Here is a 23,104-nt window from a genome sequence, read left to right on the forward strand (position 1 = left end):
TTTTTGTGAAATCCTGTGGGCACAGGTTCTGCGTGGGTCTGCCCATGACTCATCTGACTCTCAAGTTCGATACTGAATAAACACTGAATAGTACCTGTCTTTCGTAAGTCCTGCATGCTGGTGACTTCTGACTGCATGCAAACTCTCGGCATAATCACTGTGACTGACATTAACAAGGAAAAGCTCAACCCCACAAGTAATAAATAGCAGCTTCAGGAAGAACGGTCCCCAGGACAGGTTACAGGAAGTGGAGAGCACCTGTTATCCACCTCCTGTGTGTGCATATGTTTATGTGAGCATGTGTACACACCTGGCTGGAAGGAATGACTAATGAAGCCCTAGAAGCCAACAAGATCATGATGTCAGTGTCATCTGCTTACGTGCAGCTTCTCGCGCTCTGGATCTTTTGACACCCACATTAACACTTCAGTTCTTCCTCTCCTACATTTGGGTATTTGTCTTCTCATCCAGGTTTTTCTGCCTTGTATGTTCTTTCCACAGTCTTTTCATATTCATTCATATTCTTTTTCATATTATATTCTTATTCTTATTCTTTTTTTTTTTGTATATTCTTTCCACAGTCTTTTCATATTCATATTGATATTATTTTTCCGTTCTATCTCTGTCGCTGACGTAAAAACCATCTGTCTTCTCTTACATTGTGCACTTTGCTTAAATTCCTCTTTTCTCATTTTGTTTCCTTCCCTTAATCTCCCTCTTTCTCAGTGTCAATACTAGAGGTTGACCGATAATGGGTTTTGCAGGTTTCAATAACTAAGGTGGGGGAAAACAAATTAACCCATAGTATTTAAAATTTATATATTGATGAAAAAAATAATATGGCATATTTATATATTTATAATAGCATATTTTAATCTTTATTCATTTTTATAATATATAATTAATTTTATATAAAATATAAAATACATTATAAAAAACTGAACTTTAACTTGTAACATGTAACTTTAACTTTATGCAATTGAGTTCAAGTCAGCCAGCAGTTAAACCAGTCAGCAATTATACTGATTTAAGTCTCGCATTATATTTCATAATGTCGTCCTTAGAGGATTAAGGACACAAAACACTGTGAAAGAGGTTTGTTTCAAGTCAGACATGAATTGAATGTATGATGCGGTTCAGTGAGTCAGATGTTAATTCAGTAAGCATTCTGGCAGATTCAGTAAATGATAAAAAAAATACTCAGTAGTTGCGGAGTCTTTTGACTCATTAAAGTTTACTTTATCCATCCATCCAACCATTTAATAAATTCATAATTTTCAATTCAGTACTCAATTGTAATGAATCAAATAGACTTGTGAATTATTTCTTCATGAACCAGACTTCACTGGCTGCACTGTTATTTTGTTTTTACATGTGCATCCAGCAAGACAAGACAAGGCGAGGTTTTTATTTTATTTTTTTGCTGTAACCATGTCTTTTAAATTATTATGATTCATTTATATTGTAAGACATCAACTCACATACAGTATCATTTATTTTGTCATGATGCTTTAAATTTAGTAGTTCTGCCATCGAATAGCGATGGATGAAATGCTTCATAATTAATATTGTGACACTTTTTATGTATACAGTAATCTAGTCTTTCAGATTGGTTACATTTCAGAAGTCATTTTAATCTGAATTAATTTTGTCACTGATATTTCTAAATAATTTTAGTAATATTCGGATTTGCATAAAGGTGCTGTTGAACAGGATGATTTAAACTGTGCAAAAAACTAACATAAGTGTTCATTTTACCCAGTATCTGATGAATAAATGAATCATAGACTTATGAATTATTTGCTCTTTTGAACGATTAAAAAAATTACTCTGCAGTTGTGGAGAATTTTGACTCATTAAAGTTGATTCATTCATTAAAAGTGTCAAATGAAATGAATCAAAGAGACTCTCATGAACTAATCATTCATGAATCAGGCTGCACTGGCTGCACTGTTTTTATTTTTACATGTGCATCCAAAAAGACATTACAAAAGATGTTTTTTTTTTTATTATTGTTGTTGGGGTTTTTGCCGTAACCATGTCTTTTAAATCATTATGATTCGTTCAGATTGCAACTCAGATACAGTATATTTTTTATATATATATAATTTTGTGATGCTGTTGATTTAGTAGCTCTGCCACCGAATAGTAATGCATGAAACGTTTAAAAAATAATAGCGTGACTATTTTTATACAGTAATCCAATCCTGCAGATTGTCTTCATTTAAATTCAGAAGTCATTTTATGTAGTAAAGTAATTTTGTCACCAACATTTCTAAGTCATTTTAGAAATATTCGGGTGCTCATAGAGGTGCTGTTGAACTGGGAAAAAATGAACATAAGTGTTCATTTTTCCAGATATCTGATGGTTCCAAAAGCTTTTATCAGCACAAATTAACTGGTCAAAAACCATATTTTGGTCAGCCTCTAGTCCAGGGCTGTCCAAACTCGGTCCTGGAGGGCTGGTGTCCTGCAGAGTTTAGCTCCAACTTGCCTCAACACACCTACTTCTCAGTTCAGAGCCTCAGCTTCTCTTGACATATTTTTTCTATGGCTGTATGTGACACGCCTAACACGTTCTGTCTTGAGAGTTGAGCTGAAGAGTTCTGAGTGCCATCTTTCTCTCTCTCTCTTGCAGGCTGTGTGTGTGTGATATGGATCGTTTAGGACGGAATGAGTTCATAGGTGAAGTCAGGGTGGCCCTCAAGAAACTGAAGGAGGGAGAGAGCAAGAAATACTACATGGGCCTTGAGAGAATTGCACAGGTGTGTGTGTGTGTGTGTGTGTGTGTGTGTGTGAGTGAGTTATTGTGGCCGTTGTGAGGTTATGTCCATTAGAATTTGTACGATGCATAATTTAGTGTTTGGGCATTTGCTGTATTATTAATAACCTTTCTATGGTCTTACAGACCCGGGAGGGTAACAGCCAGGCAGTGGATCCTGGGGCTCCTGTTGCAGAAGAAGAGGTAAAGATCCGATACTTTCCATACCATATTTTAGAACTCTGGAAACTCCCTATTTACACTGAAACAGCCCCGAATGTAGAACACTCACATTCAGGGTACAACGAGGACAAAGCCCCCAGGATAAACAGACCTGATTTTTATTATCTCAAAACACTAATTAGAAAGAAAAGCACTTTCCTGAACACTTGTTTTTCACTTTGGACTGATAAACTGTCCTGGTCCATAAGGTTATCAGGTTCAGTAGCTGATTGAGGTAATTACATTTAAAATAAGTTTTAAATATTTTTCAGATGTCACTAATGAGAATCTCTAAAATTATCATGATTATTTTGAGATAAAATTCTTATAATATTAGCCTGTACTAATATTATATATAGTGTTCTCTAACTAAAAGTAGTTCTTTAATTTTAATGAACTTCTGAAATAAATGAACAGAAAAACATCCTTTGCTCATGGAGTTTTAAGTATATACTCACACTACCTTTCAAAAGTCTCTTATGCTCACCAAGGCTGCATTTATTTGATCTAAAATACAGTATAAACCGCAATATTGTGAAATATTATTACAATTTAAAATAATGAGGCTTTTTCAGCAGCCATTTTCCCTTCAGAAATCATTGTAGTATGCTGATTTGATGCTCGAGAAGCATTTCTTATTATTATCAAAACTGGAAACAGTTTCTTTCAGGAAGCATTTCTTTGAAATAGAATTTTATACATTATTAATGTCACTTTTGATCAATTCAATGCATAATTGTTAAATAAAATAGCTAAAAAAATCTCTGATCCCAAACTTTGTTAGTGTATTTTGAGACAACACACTATTTTTGCCTGTACTAATATTGTAACTGCAATATATATAATGTTCATTTACTAAAAGTTGTGCTTTAGTTTAAGTTAAAAGGTTATTAAAGCCAAAATATATTAAATTAACATAAAATTGGTTCTTTACTGAAGGGGTTTAAGCATATACCTAAATATTAGGGCTGGGTAAAAAAATATCGATATCTCGATATTAATCGATTCTCATTTTTTCGGAACGATTCTTAAATCCCAAGAATCGATTAGTCTAGCCTGTTTTCAGTTAATGGACGGAACACTGAAGGGAACTTCCCATCCAATATATCATAATAAGCATTGTGCTTTGGTACTTTTAATATGAAACAAAGTCTCAGATTTCAAATTCTGTCCATTGTATTGCAGTATTCAAACAATAAATGCCGTTTTGGCGCTGTTTAATGTGGAGTGACAGATCGCTGTTTAGCGCCTCAGATCAACAGACGCAGCAGTGCGAGGCGCACGTGAACTAATCATCTCCTCCACATTAATACCAGTTTCAGCACATAAACAATAAACATGACTAAACATCCGAAGGCAAGTTAAAAGAAAGAGTAAAACTTTACAATCCGTATTCTGTCACATGTAATCGCTCAATCAGTGTTTCCTCCGCGCAAAGATGTCAATAGGCCTATAACGTCTTGTAAACAATGTTACATAACGTCACGTTTACCTCAGAACAACATATTCGGTGACCATAAACTCATTAGTCAGATAGAAAAGTAAACTGTAGAGAGGGGCATTTTGCTAAATATATGCACCATATACCATATTTAATTATAAATTTGACTGTTCTTCAATGTTTAACTTATGTTTGAATAAATCCATCAAGTTTTTATGACATCCACCATTTATATAAAAAAATAAAACGAATTGAAGTAGAAGTATTATTATGTAATTGTAACTTTATTATTTTAAAAACTTCATTAAGTGTAATTTTAACAAATCAGTCAATTTTAACCTTCAATATTATAGTAATGTAGTACCAACTGACTCTCATGTATATTTTACAGCATTAGTTGAGAGATTTTTTTTCCCTTGAGAAAATTTGGTATGTACTGTACCTGATATATATCCAAAATAATCAATATGGAATCGAATCGAATTGAATTGTGAATCGAATCGCAAGCTTGTGAATGAGAATCGAATCGTGAAATTTGTGTCAAAACCCAGCCCTACTAAATATTACTCAAAAATATCTTGCCAAATGTTACTCAAAAATATCTTGCCATATAATTCTTTAAAATTTCATTTACTTCACACTTGGGATAAAATGTCCCTTTTTATTTATTTATTTATATATATATATATATATTTTATGCAAATTTTGTTACTCCCTCTGTATACAATAAAAATAAATATTTTTCCATCATCTTTATTTTGGGCTAGAAGAACAATCACATTGTTCTTAAGGGGATGTTTAGCCCCGTTGTACCGTACTGACATTGATCAGTGGAAACAAGCCTGTCTGTCTGTCTGTTTCTCTAGCGTGGTCGTATCCTGGTCTCTCTGATGTACATCACAGAGAAGAGTTCTCTGATTGTGGGAATTATTCGCTGTGCTCACCTCGCCGCCATGGATTCGAATGGGTACTCAGACCCCTTTGTCAAAATGTGAGTCTTCTGTCACTTTTTTTACAGAGTGGACAGTGCCAAAGTAACAGGAATTGATAAAAGAGGCAGATGGAGTCACATGAATGCCTATTCATGTCAAGTCTGAGTATTTAGCATTGCACAAGCATACAAAGCCAGGCAGTCAGAATAAACCAGCTTTGTTCGCAATATGCATCAGATAGTCATCGAACAGACTGTTTTTTGGTTTGTTGTTTTTTAGAAGTTTGAAATGAGACCCATGGGCTTTGTGTGATGATTTGAGCCTACAACCCCACACGAGTGGAGCTAATGTTGTAATCAGTACCTCAAAGCACCGATGTTAGAGTTAAAGCAAATTAGCAGACAAGTACAATCCCCAGGGCTCCTGTAGTGAGTCAGTGATGGGCATGATTATCATTTTCACAGCTTTTATTTAATTTTCACATTTATTACAATCAAAAAAAGCAAGTTTTAACAAGCATAATTTTGTTTCGTCCTCCCTTGAATCATTGCATAGCACAGCATCAGGCAAACGTAAGAACATGTAACTGCTTTATGACTCAATTCATTGGCATCGCCCTCCTCCTAGTTAGCATCATGGATTTCATTTCTGGGTGATTTATTTCTCTCTGTACCTCCGGCTGATCATAATTTATCCCCCTGTGGGTTCTTGCGAAGAATAATTCAAAGTCCACCCACACATTAAGACACGAGGAGATTTTATTTAGAGGCATAGGGAATTAATGGGGCATAGAGATTCACAGAGGCAAGTGGAAAGTCAGAAAAATCTCGGCCGTTGCTTTTTTTTAAATCTTGCACTCTCAGCTTCGGCTTCCTGCCCTCCGTTTCCCATCACATGCTCTTTTATCATTTCTTATACCTCTTCTTCTCGACTCTATCCATTCCTCACACTCTCTCTCTCCTCTCAAGTTTGATAAGCATGCATAAATCTTGGACCACTCTCTTCCTGTTGATGGGGTCCTGTTCATTCTTATCGTGAATGTATTTTGATGTGTTGTGTGATGCAGAGGAGTTTTTTCCACTATCTGCTCCGAGGAGATTAGGATTTCCTTGTTTATCGTGCCAGTTACAAGCACTGATGGGCTCACTGGAGCAGTGGAAATCTATTGTTGGAGAGTGGACTGCTTTTATACAGCAGGATAGACTGCTGGGAGTGTGCTTGTGCATGTGTGTGTGACAGCTGCTTTAGACTTGTCAATATAGTTTAGGATAAGGTGGAAATTTTGACTGCATCTCTCGTGACACGTATGAAAGCATGGCAGAGGCTTGTTTGGATGCTGGGATTGTTTGTGCATTGTGACGGCTGGAGATGTTATTTGGCTTTTTTGTCCGCTGAGGTTGATTCCAGTTATGGCTGGATTTAGCTGGAATTTATTGAAGCAGCAAACTAATTTTATTAGATTGGATTTTCTACATCAGTCACTCTTGACTTTTTAATAGAAATAAAGGCTTTAATTGTAATTATTTATTGTATTCCAAAAAAACTTGAAATTGCTTTACACACTGAGGAAGGCTTTGAGCCGAAACGTTTGTGTCTTTTCCCATCAGTAATGAATGTAAAATAAAAGAAAAAAGAAGATTGTTCTCGTGAGTGCGGATCATAATTTCCTATACTAAGTAACTCAACAGATTGACGCACCAAAATAAAAAGATCAAGTAACGCAAGAACGCAGTGCAAACGACGTTGTTAAATTCCAAAAAAACTAAAATAATGTGAAGTAACTGTCAACACCAATAATGTAAAAAAAAAAGAAAAAAAGGGTGTTTTCAGTGTCACTAATTAGCTAATGTAAATTATTTACATTTAAATATCAATTATATATATATATATATAATATTATATATATATAATTGTGAAACGGGGCTAAACAGTTTTTTGTATTTCTATTTTATTTTTATGTATTTCTATTTTTTGTTTTTTTCTATTTATAAATGTGACTGATTTTTTTGACTTTTTATTAAAACTAATTACAATTAATTACCGTTCAAAAAAAACCTATTAAAAATAATATTTTGGTTTGCAATAATATCTAGAAATTATACCACTAAACCCCCTATAAATTATTTTAAATTTATTTGTTTGAAAATGATGGCATATGAATTGGTTTGACATTTTAACCCATTCTAACAGATTTGGCCATGGGTCAACAGGCGATCGTTATTGTTGAGTCCTGGACTGGCTTAGTCTGTAATAGAGGGAACATGAAATTGGACACAAGTAGGGATTAACTGTGGAGGGAAACTGGGGGCCAATCAATACTGTAGTCGTTCCATAGGGGGAAAGAGAAACAAAATCTCTAGATTTAGAGAGTTGCAGCTAATGACGTTCACATGTTTTTTTTTTTCTGTTTTTCTCAGGCAACAGTGTCTGGTTTTAACCGAAGAAGCTTATGCAGGGAAGCTTACCCACAACTCTCTATCTCTTCTCTCCTGTATGTGAATTTAATCACCATATCCAGGTTGCTAGAAGGAAATCAATTTAATCAATGTGCTAAGGCAAGGCTACAGGCATTTTCAGAGAAATTCAGGAAAGGAATCTACACATCAGCTGTGTTCGAAACATCTCAAATGTAATTACCCAAGAAAATCATTTCTAGACATAGCCTTTCCATTCAATAAAGTTTTTTTTTGAGCAATCAGTGATTAATTCATTATTTTCAGCAGAGATCGTGTGTGTGCAGAGGCAAACACTTTTACAAATTACATAATTCAGATTATCTGATAATTGTTATACTTTAAATAGTTTTATTTTCTTGGGATGCAAAGATAAAAAGGCTAATTAATTACTTAAAAGTTGATGAAATACATTTGCAAACCATTTTACTTCCAGCATGTGACGTATTCCCTAGGGAAACAGGATATTCAATGACAGTTTTACCCTTTAGTACTATAGTTAACTAAAACTGAAAATAAAATTAAAACCATAAAAAAACTGCTATTTGAAGTAAACGTTAACTGAATAAAATATAAACAAATTATTATTTTAAGTAGTTGCCAAGGCAACTTTTGTCATTTTCATTTAGTTTAACTTGATGTACTAAAATAACTTAAATGGGGCATAACTCACAGTTTCACCCAATCTCATGTTAATCTTGAGTACCTATAGAGTAGTACTGCATATTTCATATCTCCAAAAAGTCTTTAGTTTTATCATATTTATAAAAGAAAGATACAGCTTTACGATTCTCTCCGGAAAAAGCAGAGCTCCTGGAGGCGCGCCGTGGGTGGAGCTAAAGAGTGATGAGCACTTGGGCGTCGAATGCCAACAAAACAGACATTTGATGCCGTTTCACTTACCGTCTGCAGTTCTGAATCATGACCGGGATCTTTTATAGCTGGGACCGCTCCATCTTTCAGTATCAAACGATGTGCAAATCCAGCTCGAACTGGGCCTTGTTTATAAAACGTTCGTCAACAAACACACCTGTGAAACTCCGTTGCTGCTCTGGAAAAACAAACTGTATCCACTGTTTACATAACGCTGGGTTCTTTAGGAAGCTGAACAAAGTTATCTTTCCTTTACAACCAAAAACACACTTCTTTGGATTGGAGACATTCTTCCCGAGCAAGTCCCATGCAGCGCTGCCGCCAGATGAAGTGCGTTGATGGGCGCAATCTCGCTCTTGCTCTGGTCGATGCGTGCGCGGGCACGTTCTTCCGGGAGAAATGTATGAAACAGCATTGTACCCCCCCTTTAAACTAAAACTGAAATAAAAATTAATAAAAACTGTATAGACATTAAAAAACTACTAAAAATGACAAAAACACACAACAAAATTGCTAAAACTTTAACTAAAATAAAAATTAAAATGGAAAATATAAAAATAAAAACTATAATAGTATCTCAATGATACTAAAATAGCGCTGTTTAGGACTTGATTAGATCATGATCTCTTCATGACAGGTTATTGGAGATGATTAGTTTGGTGAAATTAGCCAAAATGGAAAGATGCTTTCAGAAGCATTTAAAGATGGTATTTGTCTTTTGAATAACATGCTCCAATAAATAATTAGGCATGGGCATTTTTCAAAAATATTGTATTAGAATATTTGGTCTCATAAAAGACTAATATTCATATATTCGTTTGACGTTTAGCGGGAAAGACGTTATTTTTTTAATACTCACATTTTTGTCACAATTTCTGAACAAGCTTATGATTAGGCATCATACACAACAATGTTCTACAACAACGTTACATTATATCTCAAGGTTTTCTTTAAGTTGAAAACGTGTGTAAACAACATATATATATATATATATATATATATATATATAAGAACAAAAGCATTCTAGCTTAAGCAGAGCAAACAGAAAAAAATAAAGCAGACCGTGCCAATTACAGTACAGAATGTACATATACTCAAGTTGGCCTATGTTTATATTGTCTCACATCATGTTAATGTTGGGAAAAACAATAATATCCACATGAAAGTGGGCTCCTCAGTCTGATAAGACCATGTGCCAACACAGACGTTCCAGAGGCACAAAGATAACGGTGTGCTAAGCAAAGTTTCTTACAGCGCTTTGTGTTTTCTGTTCTTAAACCACTCTCCCTCGAGGAAACTTAAAGGAAGCATATGTCTCAAGATCATTTGGCTATCAGATAAGCTGTCTTCTCGGCTCACTCGGGTACAGCTGCGCTTACCCGCAGTCGTGAATGCAGTGATGGACAGCTGTCTTTTCTCGGTCCAATGGTGTTTGGATTTCATGTGTTTTCTCATTGTGGTGGTGATATTATGATAACTCCGTTTCACTGATTCATTTGATCAAAAGTAATTCCATTTTGTAAGATCATTTAGTAAGATCATTTTGATCAAAGTAATTCCAAACTTCACGAGGCAGACAACGACATTCTGTGATCAAATACAGTTAACTTGTTAACTATCTGTGCCACCCAGTGCATTTAGTTATAACTGACTTTTAGTTTGCGTGCTTAGGATTCATCATGGATTCCCTGCATTTACGGCCAGCAAAGCAACACGTAGTAAAATTTAAATAGTGTTTTTATTTTCCGAATAATAACTACAGATCGAATATTCTACTATTTGTGCACACCCTTATAAATAATAAGAACTGGAATGTATATTAATACAAGTAAATCAGGTCAGTTCTGATCTGATGTTCCAGAAGCCTCTGTCAATCAGTTGCTTTGATAGTAAACAAACACACAAATGGTAAACGGTAATCCAGCTGAAGCTAGCATTCACAAACGTATGACTTTTAGCAAATCAGTTAGGGTGAACATCACATAACAATTAATATTCATGACTCAAGTATGCCTGGCACAGTTGCGCTGAGCCGCTGACAGAAAGCAAACTTCCTGAGGAGCGAAGACATGACCAACAGCAGAGAAGAAAAGCCGTGTTTGACAGAAGTATGCATTTTTTTATATTCATATATCTGTCACAACAATGCTGTTTCTGGAAAGTTTAGTTTATGCTTTCAAGTACTTTCTCACATGAGTGTAACCGTGGCAACTAGGCATTTAAAACTAATGATATTTCTAATGTGTATTTAGAGAGGCTGATGAGATTTAGATATGCCCCCACTTTTCAGATTGTGTGTGTATGAAATGATTATGAATGAGACCCCGTAGAGTTCAGCTCTATTTTCATCTGGCCCTCGGCATCACCACATAATTAGAACAGACAAGGGAATGCAGATATTATTGCACATGCTCTAATTAATGTCATTACACGGGACACAGTTTCAATAGTTCCGCTTTCATCTGAACTTGTTGCAATGGCAAGACATTTAGGCTCACATTCAAATGTTTATTCAGATGCTTGGCATCATGCACAGACATCTTAAATGTGCATTTTTCACTAACTGCAGAAACGATTAAGTTAAAATGTAATTAGTGACTAATTCACGGATACATGGATGCAGGTGCACATTAAAGCTGAAGTGTGTATTTTCTTGATGTTAAAATACTTTCTCCTTTCTCAGTGCAGAGTCAAATATAGTGGTTGATTTCCAGGAAACATGTCAACACTTGAACTCTATGGTGCTTTCAGAGCATTTGTCTGTTTGTTTCAGTGATTTGAGCTTCACAACAAAACAACTTTGGCTCAAACAGTGGTGCGAGTTAGAGACAGGACTGTCAGATTGACTCATTAATGGGTAATGTTCAAAAGTTTGGTCGATTAGAATTTATAACATTTTTTATTTTATTTTATTTTGAAGAAATTAATACATTTATTCAGCAAGGATGCACTAAAATTATCGAAACTGATAGTAAAGACTTTTACATTGTTATGAAAAATCTTTTCAAATAAATGCTGTTCTTTTGAACTTATTCATCAAAGCATCCTGAAGAAATATCAAGCAGCACAACTGTTTTCAACACTGATAATAAAAAGAAATGTTTCATGAGCAGCAAATCAGCATATCAGAATGATTTCTAAAGGATCATGTGACACTGAAGACTGGAGTATTGATGCTGAAAATTCAACTTGCCATCGCAGGAATAAATTACATTTTAAAATATATAAAAAATATAAAACAGTTACTTTATATTACTGTGTTTATGTATTTTCAATCAAATAAATGCAACCATGGTGAGCATATGAGACTTTTCTCATAAAATACTATTAAAATGTAAAAAAAAAAAAATTATTAGGAACCCCGAACTTTTGAACAGTACTGTAGAATTAAGTTTTAAGTATGCATGTGTGTAGTAATTCAATCTGGACATACTACATCCTACAGTACACACTACATGTTGGCGTTGTCATGTGACGACTCTCCCGTGGCCTCATCGGATAGTAAAGTGTCCATTGGATACTTATAACTCTGGGTGGTAGCAGTAGGTCATTCATACATTTTTTAGCTAGTATTTTATGAATACTGTGTATTTGGACGTAATATTTATCTGATGAATTTTGCATAATATAATAGAAGGGATATAGGCACACTTATACACATTTTCATTTGATGGCACTAGTGGCACAGAAATTACTTTTACATTTGGCAGAAGCAAAAAGGTTTGCATTGCATTCATGGTGTACTCATAAGTTCATGCATTCACCTTGGAATCAAACCCATGACCTTCAGCTTTGCTACTGTTTGAGGTAAAGGAATGATAATTACACACTAATTTTATGCTGCTTGCACTAATTACAAATGGCACACTTCAGCTTTAATATATGTAAATATTATGTGAAATGTTTTTTTGTCTTGTTTTACCATGCCTGTTATGAAGTGAACTTGCTGCAAGAAATAACATAGGTCTGTAAGATTAGGGCTCAATAATAGACTGGGGGTTAACATTGAAAATGACATTCTTATTCATCTGAATTTGCCCTCGCTACACAATGATTTCCAATACTCAAGACTGTCTCATTGTAGGCGTAAACATTTTGTCCATGCCAAATTCTTCTTTCATTCAGGACTGACGGTTGTCATTGTAGACAGGCTATTCCATGACAACAGTTATTCTTTTAATTACCCAGATGACAAGAGTTGTCTCCTTAGGGTTAGATCTGAATTGAGCCCCATGGTATCAAGAATGAAATTTCCTGCAGCTCTTCTTGAGAAGGACATTATGTGCCTCATGCTTAATGAAATAGCATCTAATATTAGCATGTTTAGCATCACTGTGTTTTGCCATTTAAATCAAGTTTATCTGCCCTGTAACTCTTTCAAAGTCTGATAAACCATTGATTGAACTTTGTCACAACTTTCCATGAAGAGATGAAGGAAACAGCTGGAACATGTCCCAGGCCTGTCTACTCATTGGTCCTGGGAGAACACATCTAAAAATGTTGCAAATTTAAATGACAACTATGTATAGACCAATTAAAATCCAACACTTATTACAGGACTCGTCAATAAAATATTAATAGGATCACATTAAAAAGCCATTAGAAATGCAAAATCATCCTGTCAGTGACTTAAAGCTTGTCACACAGAAAAAAAACATCATTAATATTCTGACTAAATGTCATTATGTGAAAGTTACTAATCAAGCATCTATTATTATTTTCAATAGTGAGTCATTAGTCCAGTGGTAAATCATTTTTTGCACCGAACACATGCTGTGCTGTTAAATGATAATCTGTCAGTATTATCCAGTTGACATTTAATGGAAACCAACAGCATGATTGCAAGTGTGATATTGGCTTTATACACCCGTTCAATAAATAAGCTGATAAGAAACTAATTTAAGACACAATAGTTACAGAACTGTTATGGGTTCAGCACAGTTGTTTAGTACAATCTTTCATGAATGATTTGTTCTTTTATATGAATCTCTGATATGTCTTGGGAATAACAAGTTGTCTCAGAGACTGATTTGTTAATTTTGTTGTGACTGTGCATACGCAACATCTCAAAAAGACGCTGTAGGATTTGGAGTGAACTAATTTCTGTTTCCCATCATTTATCTTTGGCTGCATGTATTTCAAATTCAGAATTTCAGTTTGTCTATTAAATGAATGAATCAGTCTTAATCTGAATGAATCAGTGTTTTTGAATGATTCAGTTGATTGAATGACTCAATCACTGAATCCGCATACTACTCTTACTACAGTATTCATCTTTCTATGGCAGACATAGTAAGTAAAATAGTAACTAGTACACCGTTCTGAATTCAACAAATGACTCATTCATAAGGTTTGGTAATATTATATTAGAGCAACTGATTTTATACATCAATATATATATATATATATATATTGATCATAGCAGTAGATGCTCATCAAATGATGGCGAAAAGCAGCAAAAACAACATTCAGATATATGGTCTAGTGATATGTGCTTTCATCATTTTAAAGAGCTAATTTATGTGTCTGAATTGCAGTTACTTGATTTGTTTAATTCTTTTACTTAATCAGCCTCAAACAACTAGATGTCATGTGCAAATATACACCGGCATGATTCATTCATAGTGAATTTATTGTTGTTCAACCTCTACATGTTATTAAAACATATTTAAAGGGTTAGTTCACCCAAAAATGAAAATTCTGTCATTAATTACTCACCCTCGTGTTGTTCCAAACCTGTAAGACCTTCGTTCATCTTCGGAACACAATGTAAGATATTTTTGATGAAATCTGAGGGCTCTCTGACCCTCCCATAGACAGCAAGGTAACTACCACGTTCACGGTCCAGAAAAGTACCAAGATAATCGACAAAGTAGTACGTTTGACATCAGTGGGAAAATGTGGAATAATGTCGTTATTTTTGTTTTCTTTGCGCGAAAAAGTATTCTCGTAGCTTCGTAACTTAACAGTTGAACCACTGATGTCACACGGACTACTTTGTCGATCATCTTGGTACTTTTCTGGACCTTGAATGTGGTAGTTACCTTGCTGTCTATGGGAGGGTCAGAGAGCCCTCATATTTCATCAAAAATATCTTAAATTGTGTTCCGAAGATGAACGAAGGTCTTACGGGTTTCGAACAACACGAGGGTGAGTAATTAATGACAGAATTTTCATTTTTGGGTGAACTAACCCTTTAACTGTGTGCTGTGTAACTGCTTCGGGTACGGAAGCAAGTTTCACAACTCGTCATGGATCCATGTAGATGGCAATATGTCTCTTGCATCATATCCCCATACGTTTTTTTCACTTCACACGTCTCTCTCCATCTCTGTCCTCTGTAACATGTTGTGTAGGTTGAGATCTCTCATGAATAATAAATGATGAGTCCTGATTGGTAATCCACTGATGACTCCATGAGCCACAGACCTTGTGGATGCATCATCTGTCCTCCAACACCCTCTCAATCCATTCATTCCATCCATCCTCATTTAGAGATTATCATCTCTCCGTCTGTAATAGATTGAATGAATCACCCAGAACAACACCCCATCCCACCACCACCTCACTATACAAGGTTTCTCTCTCTGTTCTCTCTAGAATTTGTCATTCCCTAAAATGTGCTCTTACACCCTTGTCTGTGTTTTTTTCTGTCTTGATTATGTCATGGATGTTTTGTGAGCTTGAGACAAACGGGGCTAATGATATGCTTTGATGTTTCAGAAGTTATAAAATTTTCACTGCAGAGGAATGATTAATTTCTGGCTATTTCTCTTTCTCGTTATCAGTGTTTTGCAGCCTAACATGGGGAAAAAGTCCAAATACAAAACCTCAGTAAAGAAGAAGACACTAAACCCAGAGTTTAACGAGGTCAGCTATTTCCATTAAAGGTGTGGTCACATGAAACTGCACAATTAATTAATATTAAGGTTCTCGCAATTTATTAAAAATGAAAAATGCTGATTTCTTTCTGTTGCACTAAAATGTCTTTTACACAGTTTTTTCAGTGGTTGAGAATTGTAACCAGTCACAGACAAATGCAATGGCAAACCAAAGGCTTTTAAATGATAGGCCTTATAAGGGAGTTTAAAGTAGTCTTGATTATCGTTTTTAATCTAAAGTAATAATTGCAATAAAATACCAGGGAGAAATACATAACGATTAGGATATTGTCACAGTCATGCAGCCCTTTAGGCTTTCTGCTCTATTCAAATCCATTCATATTCATGCAAATGTGGGCGAGCGGAAAAGCAAACACAAGTCAAGAAGTTTCATTCTTGGCTGCATACTAAATTCAAGTTTGATGAACTTTGAATTTGTATAGTCCCAGATTGATCTCGAGTCAAAATGAAGAATAAAAATTTGGTTTGCAATTTGTGGGAAAGTGAAGTGAGTGGTATATATGACAATTTTTATTCTATTGTTTTTTTGTTACATATAATTTATGATTTACTTAAAAACAGAAGCCCTAGAATGTGACATCCTTTTCTGATGTTTATAACTTTGCATGCTCAAAGCTGAGTGTGACCACACTTTCACTCAATGTGAATATAAATGTTGTTTTTTTCCCTCTATCAAAACTCATGTGTGTCCTCTTCAACCCAGGAGTTTACCTATGATGTCCCGCATGATCAGCTGGCCAAGAAAACCCTGGAAATCTCAGTCTGGGACTACGACCTGGGCATGAGCAATGACTTCATAGGTGAGTTTTACAAGCAAGTCTATGGTGCAAAGCACTTCACCAGAAATGAAAGTACACACTATTTGAAAATTTAAGCCACTTGATGACAATGGGAAAACAATAAAGAAAAACGCTAAAAGGATGATCAGCTTTACCACTCAGATAACACACATTTTTATAAGAAAGAATGAATGAAGGTTCACCTTACAAGTTATTTTGTATTTCCTATACTTATATATTCTGTATTTATTTATTAGTGTTTGTGTATATAAAGTGGGTATAGAAAATAATCACGTTTAAAATAATCACATTTTGTTGCTTTGCAGCCTGAAATGAAGATGGACAGTTTTTGTTTTATCCAGCTGTATTTACTCAGTGCAACTTATAACATCCATGTGAAAGATATAACACCAACAAAAAAAAAAAATAATTGCAATAAAATACCAGGGAGAAATACATAACGATTAGGATATTGTCACAGTCATGCAGCCCTTTAGGCTTTCTGCTCTATTCAAATCCATTCATATTCATGCAAATGTGGGCGAGCGGAAAAGCAAACACAAGTCAAGAAGTTTCATTCTTGGCTGCATACTAAATTCAAGTTTGATGAACTTTGAATTTGTATAGTCCCAGATTGATCTCGAGTCAAAATGAAGAATAAAAATTTGGTTTGCAATTTGTGGGAAAGTGAAGTGAGTGGTATATATGACAATTTTTATTCTATTGTTTTTTTGTTACATATAATTTATGATTTACTTAAAAACAGAAGCCCTAGAATGTGACATCCTTTTCTGATGTTTATAACTTTGCATGCTCAAAGCTGAGTGTGACCACACTTTCACTCAATGTGAATATAAATGTTGTTTTTTTCCCTCTATCAAAACTCATGTGTGTCCTCTTCAACCCAGGAGTTTACCTATGATGTCCCGCATGATCAGCTGGCCAAGAAAACCCTGGAAATCTCAGTCTGGGACTACGACCTGGGCATGAGCAATGACTTCATAGGTGAGTTTTACAAGCAAGTCTATGGTGCAAAGCACTTCACCAGAAATGAAAGTACACACTATTTGAAAATTTAAGCCACTTGATGACAATGGGAAAACAATAAAGAAAAACGCTAAAAGGATGATCAGCTTTACCACTCAGATAACACACATTTTTATAAGAAAGAATGAATGAAGGTTCACCTTACAAGTTATTTTGTATTTCCTATACTTATATATTCTGTATTTATTTATTAGTGTTTGTGTATATAAAGTGGGTATAGAAAATAATCACATTTAAAATAATCACATTTTGTTGCTTTGCAGCCTGAAATGAAGATGGACAGTTTTTGTTTTATCCAGCTGTATTTACTCAGTGCAACTTATAACATCCATGTGAAAGATATAACACCAACAAAAAAAAAACAGAATCATTGAGTTGTAAACTCGATCAGTTGTAAACTCAATCTGGTGTAGCTAATTACCTGCTCAATGGCACACAAAGCCATTTGACTTTCAACTGTGATCAGCTGTGGTCATTTTGATTAGCTCAGCATGAAAAGAGCTTTCCTGGAGCATTTCAGTCCTTGGTAATGCAACTGCGCAAACAATCAACTATGGGCACCCAGCAAAAGATCTCCAGGATAAAATTATGGACAGGCACATATCAGGAGATGGATACAAAAAAAATTTTCAAATTCTTTTCCTCAATAAAGGCCACATGCAGTCACGACTGAGCTTTGCCAAAACGCACCTTGAAGATTCTGAGGCAGATGAGACTAAAATGGAGTTATTTAGCCTCAACACCAAACAATATGTCTGGCGAAAATCCAATAGAGCTCACCATCAAAATAACAGCATTCCTACAGTAAAGCATGGATACAGTAATATCCTGTTATGGGGTGTTTCTGCAGCAGGGACTGGAGCACCTGTCAGGATAGAAGGAAACATGGATGGGGAAAAATACCTTCAAATTCTTGAGGAAAATCTGCTGCCCTCTGCCAGAAAGTTGACAATGAGAAGAAGGTTTACCTTCCAACATGAAAATGACCCAAAGCACACAGCAAAACTGAGCACACAGTGGTGGAAGGAGAAAAAGGTGAATGTCCTTGCATGGCCTAGTCAGAGCCCAGACTTAAACCCCATTGAAAATCTGTGGAAGACTGCCGTCCACAAACGGTCACCATCAAATTGAACTGAACTTGAGCAGTTCTATAAAGAAGAGTGGGCAAATATTGTAAAGTCTAAATGTGCAAAGTTAGTAGAGACAGAGACATATCCCAACAGACTAAAGGCTGTAATTAAAGCAAAAGGTGGTTCAACAAAATACTGACACAAGGGAGTGATCCTTTTTCCAACTCAGTCATTCTGTTTTTTTATTTTATTTTATTTATTTTTTTTCTGACATGTCGGTGTTATATCTTTCACTTGGATGTTGTAAGTTGCACTGAGTAAATACAGCTGGATAAAACAAAAACGTGTCCATCTTCATTTCAGGCTGCAAAGCAACAAAATATGATTATTTTAAAGGGGGTGATTCTTTTCTATACCCACTGTATGTATATATACACACAACTTTTCAGCAAAATTAAGTAAAAGTATAAAAATAGAGTTATAGAATATACCTGTTATATACTGTGTATATAAGAGTGATTCGATTTGAACATGTCTGCAGAATGCTTTGCTGCATAGACTTCCAATGTAAATGCAAACTGAGCGACAAGTCAAATTATTGTCTCTGGTATTGTCAGCATGCCACAGGTGCTGCAGGTAGAGCTTAACTTATTTTGACATGGATCTTTCCTTTAAGATGTTTTGTTTTGATGCTTTGTTCTTGTAGAAGCGAATGTTACAACATGCATGTCACATTTCCTGAGCAGAATAAGAAAAGAGTTTTATATAAAGGGTAGTTCACCAAAAAATCTCATCATTTGCTCATTCTCATGTCATTCCCAATCTGTATGACTTTTTCTTTCCTTGGAGCACCAAAGGAGAAGTTTAGCAGAATGTCCATAATGTGTGCTTTGCATACAATGAAAGTGGATGGGGTCCAGGGCTGTCAAGCTCCAAAAAAAGCATCACAAAAGGATCATAAAAGTAGTCCAATGTGAACCATACATGATAACTTTGTGTGAGGAACAGACTGAAATTTAAGTCGTTTATCACTGAAGGTGTCGCTCGACAGCTGTGGTCACTGTTCACTTTTAATGAAAGAGCAGCCTGGACATTCTGCTATAAATAACTGCTTTTTGTGCACCACAGAAGAAAAAAGATCATACAGGTTTCGAAAGACATGTGGGTGAGTAAATGATGACAGAATTTTCATTTTTGGCTCAGCTGTCCCTTAATAAAAAGAAACAGAGGAAGAGACTAGAACAGAAAGGTTCTTGAGCTTTGTGCAATGACATGTTTATTTATGGTTGAATGACACGAACGCTCTGTAACGATCGGGACAGTGAGAGTAATTGATGTCAGTGTTACTGATTTAGAGGGGATGGCTGAAGAATGGATTGGGGGTGGGGCATCAACAGAGAAGTGTAAAGACATGAAGCGATGTAAATGAACGGAGAGGCTTGTGAGAGACATCCAGGCGTGAAGGCACACGGAGGATGCAGGTCTCGGATTGACAAGTGCAATGAAGCTTAGTATTTATTTAACATTTTCTTGGATCTTTCCAACTCGCTTTCTTTCACCCGCTCCCTGTCTATTTCCTTTCTTTTTTTTTATTCCCTGTGGCAGGGATGTCATGCGTAGGGTTCATTTGTCATGGCTTGCTCGTGGCCGTGAGCATGCGGTATTGATGTGAGGTGTGTGTGTGTGTTTGTGTAGGAGTGATCGAAGCGGGACAGAATCTCAGTACGTGAGGGGCCTGATGAAATGAAACGCAGCTTGTGTCCGCCAACATATTCACATGCACTTTCATTATTCAGAGCAAGCTCATTTGTTAGACTAAGAGGAAACACACTGAAGTGTCTAGAACAACTCAACTTCAGAAGCCACAGTCAAATACATACTGTATTATATATACATATATATAATATGTATATAATATATATAAACATTACATGAATGTACTGTACCTATTTAAGCAATGTTTTACACTTATAATTTTGAAAAGCGGATAGCATGTGCTAGAATGTAACTTTGAGTTACTTAGCAACAAACATCCAACCATAATGCTTACCTCATTAATTAAATATTCATGTGCGATTTATGTGCGAATATAGACAAGCAGGTATTAAAACAGGTTGTGTGGTCATCACTCTTCGCCCAGTTTTATTACCCTTATAAATAGATAAATAGGCATCTAATTACTAGTCAGGGTAAAATATGAACAGTATAAAATAGAATAGATTAGACCAATATAGCATGCAGTTGCCTAACACAAAAAAAATGCAATTACAATATCAAGGAAAATACACTACTGTTCAAAAGTTTGGGGTCAGATTTAAATTTTTTCTTTTTTCCTTTTTTTTTTTTTGAAAGAAATTAATACTTTTATTCAGCATGGATGCATTAAATTAATTCTAATAATTTAAACTAATTAGAAATCAATTCTGTTCTAGTCATCAAAGAATCCTGGAAAGAAATCTGTTTTCACAAAAATTTTAAGCAGCACAACTTTTCAACATTGATAATAATAAGAAATGTTTCTTGAGCAGCAAATCAGCATATTAGAATAAAGTGGTTACGTTATAATATTTAATAATTTTACTCTTTTTACTGTGTTTTTGATTATTTTTTTTTTAAACAGCCTTGGTGAGCATAAGAGATTTCTTTCAAAAACATTACAAAATCTTACCAACCCCAAACTTTTAAACAGTAGTGTAATTATTCATTATGTTTTTGGTCATAATCATGCAGCGCGGCTATTTTTCATTTGGTATCCTATTCTCTCTTTCTCTCTCTTTCTCAGGTGGCGTTGAATTGGGGATTAACGCAAAAGGAGAGAGACTGAAACACTGGTTTGAGTTTCTAAAATACAAAGGAAAGAAAGTGGAGTACTGGCACACACTGACACAGCAAGGAGCCCCTAGCAGTGACTAACACACAAGCACATTCTTTTGTGATGAGAAAGAAGCAAGTGTGTGTTCACAAGCCCAGATTGTGACGCACAAAGAATCGACCCCTTTTTCTGGTCTGCACGTCACTAATGTGAAATTGTACTGTGTTGTGACTATGCCACAGGAGCTCATGCCATATTATAGTGTTATTGTTTATTACATGTTAAACGTGTAATAGCATCCTGGTGTTTGTTACAGTTGGTGGTGCCGTAATTTTGCACACTGTCAAAGCACAACACATCCAGCTGATTGTAAATGTCTATGTGTACCTATGTATTTACCTTTTGTGATTTGTTACGAATGAAAGTTTACAGTCTCTTCCAGCCCGACAAAAACATGACAAAGTACAAAGGACGGCACATGAAGGAACTCTAAAGCAATGAAAATAATTGTCTATGGATTTAAACGTTCACTCAAGAACTGCCGCCTGTCACTTTGAGCAGAACCAAACGACAGTCACCTCAACGCGAATGTGTGCGTGTGTGTGTGTGTGTGAATGTCCCTGTCTGTGTTTTGTCTTTGTATGTGTCTTTGTTAAATGTTTGTATAGTCTACAAAAAAAAAATGTGCTGATGCACATTGACAGACTTTTTCGCTTTCTCTCCGGCACCCTCTACTGGTTTAGAGGTCTAACCGCCAGTACAGAGGGTGAATCGCCTCTGGCAGGCCTCATGCACAACTGCACGCCCCATTAGGGGTTAAATTAGCAATCAAACGAAGCCTTTGAAGGACAAACTACCTGTCAAGGACAACTTTGGACAACACAAAATCTGGGTTGATTTGCTTTGTCGTCCTGACAGTTAGCTCTGTGAAAAGATGCACATTTCTTGCCATGCGTGGGGATTTTGGCTATAATCGTATCCGTGTGATAGCATTTATTAGCTATTTATAACATTCAAATCATCAACTTTTCATCTAGTCTTGACATTTTAGGCATTTAATTGCACAAAAACTTATTGTTAACCTCGTCCTTTCATGGCCCTCATCCATCATTCCAAACTTGGAGTTCTGTTCTGTTTTTTTTGGGGGGGTGCGGTACATTTGAATTATCAAATGAATGGCCTACATGGTGTATAATTATCAAATGTTATTCTAAGCAGCTGCATGCCAAGTGAATGTCACATATGCTTTGATGGACCACCGATCTGCAGTGCTTATGTTTGTCGTAATATCCATAAATGGGTCCATCTAAGGGTATTTGATTTTGCTCAGTGAACTGGGACAATCCAGGCTACCTTTGATGAAACAGCATGGCATTCAGATAATGGACTGGCACCACCTGCCAGCCAAACTCAAGTCTCGCTCACGTGTCCTCGTTGATTGTCTGTGTGGAACATGTGATGTGACTGCCATCGTGCGTCCGTCTCTGTAACTGCGTCTCCGAAATAATTTGGTGCAACGGTGGCTGTTGGAAATGGGAGCGAGTTTTGTGCATTCAATTCTTATAAAGGTCTTTCATTCATGCAACAGATTTCTTGTCATGTAATGGAAAATAAATAACGAATGCATGATGTAAAGTACATCTTTAATGACCGAGATTCTGCATGCATTCTAATTCTATGCATAACATGATATTGTTACATAAATGCATTTGTTTGTGATGAATGAATGTAGAACAGAACGTTTCATTTTTTTTTTTTTGTGGCGAAACACTGTTGTGATGTCTTTTTTTTTATCTCTCTTTTTATGGATTA

General features: G+C 35.6%; 1 protein-coding gene across 5 annotated transcripts in view; it reads left to right on the plus strand.

Annotated features, from left to right (window-relative positions):
• The window catches only part of LOC107699113 (double C2-like domain-containing protein beta), a 73,728-nt gene extending 50,635 nt beyond the window's left edge, over positions 1 to 23,093 (plus strand). For 4 of the 5 annotated variants that reach the window (XM_016500289.1, XM_016500305.1, XM_016500313.1 and 1 more), the window contains 6 exons: positions 2,639 to 2,765; positions 2,909 to 2,965; positions 5,291 to 5,415; positions 15,471 to 15,552; positions 16,288 to 16,384; positions 21,263 to 23,093. In XM_016500289.1, the coding sequence (XP_016355775.1) occupies positions 2,639 to 2,765; positions 2,909 to 2,965; positions 5,291 to 5,415; positions 15,471 to 15,552; positions 16,288 to 16,384; positions 21,263 to 21,393 (619 nt within the window). In that variant the 3' untranslated portion in view covers positions 21,394 to 23,093. Of the gene's footprint in view, positions 1 to 2,638; positions 2,766 to 2,908; positions 2,966 to 5,290; positions 5,416 to 7,773; positions 7,968 to 15,470; positions 15,553 to 16,287; positions 16,385 to 21,262 lie in introns of those variants that run through there. The other variant, XM_016500321.1, reaches the window with a different exon arrangement.
• Positions 23,094 to 23,104: the final 11 nt, after the last annotated feature.

This window comes from Sinocyclocheilus anshuiensis, unplaced genomic scaffold (genome assembly GCF_001515605.1).
Source record: "Sinocyclocheilus anshuiensis isolate Anshui unplaced genomic scaffold, SAMN03320099.WGS_v1.1 scaffold477, whole genome shotgun sequence".
Taxonomy (NCBI): Eukaryota; Metazoa; Chordata; class Actinopteri; order Cypriniformes; family Cyprinidae; genus Sinocyclocheilus; species Sinocyclocheilus anshuiensis.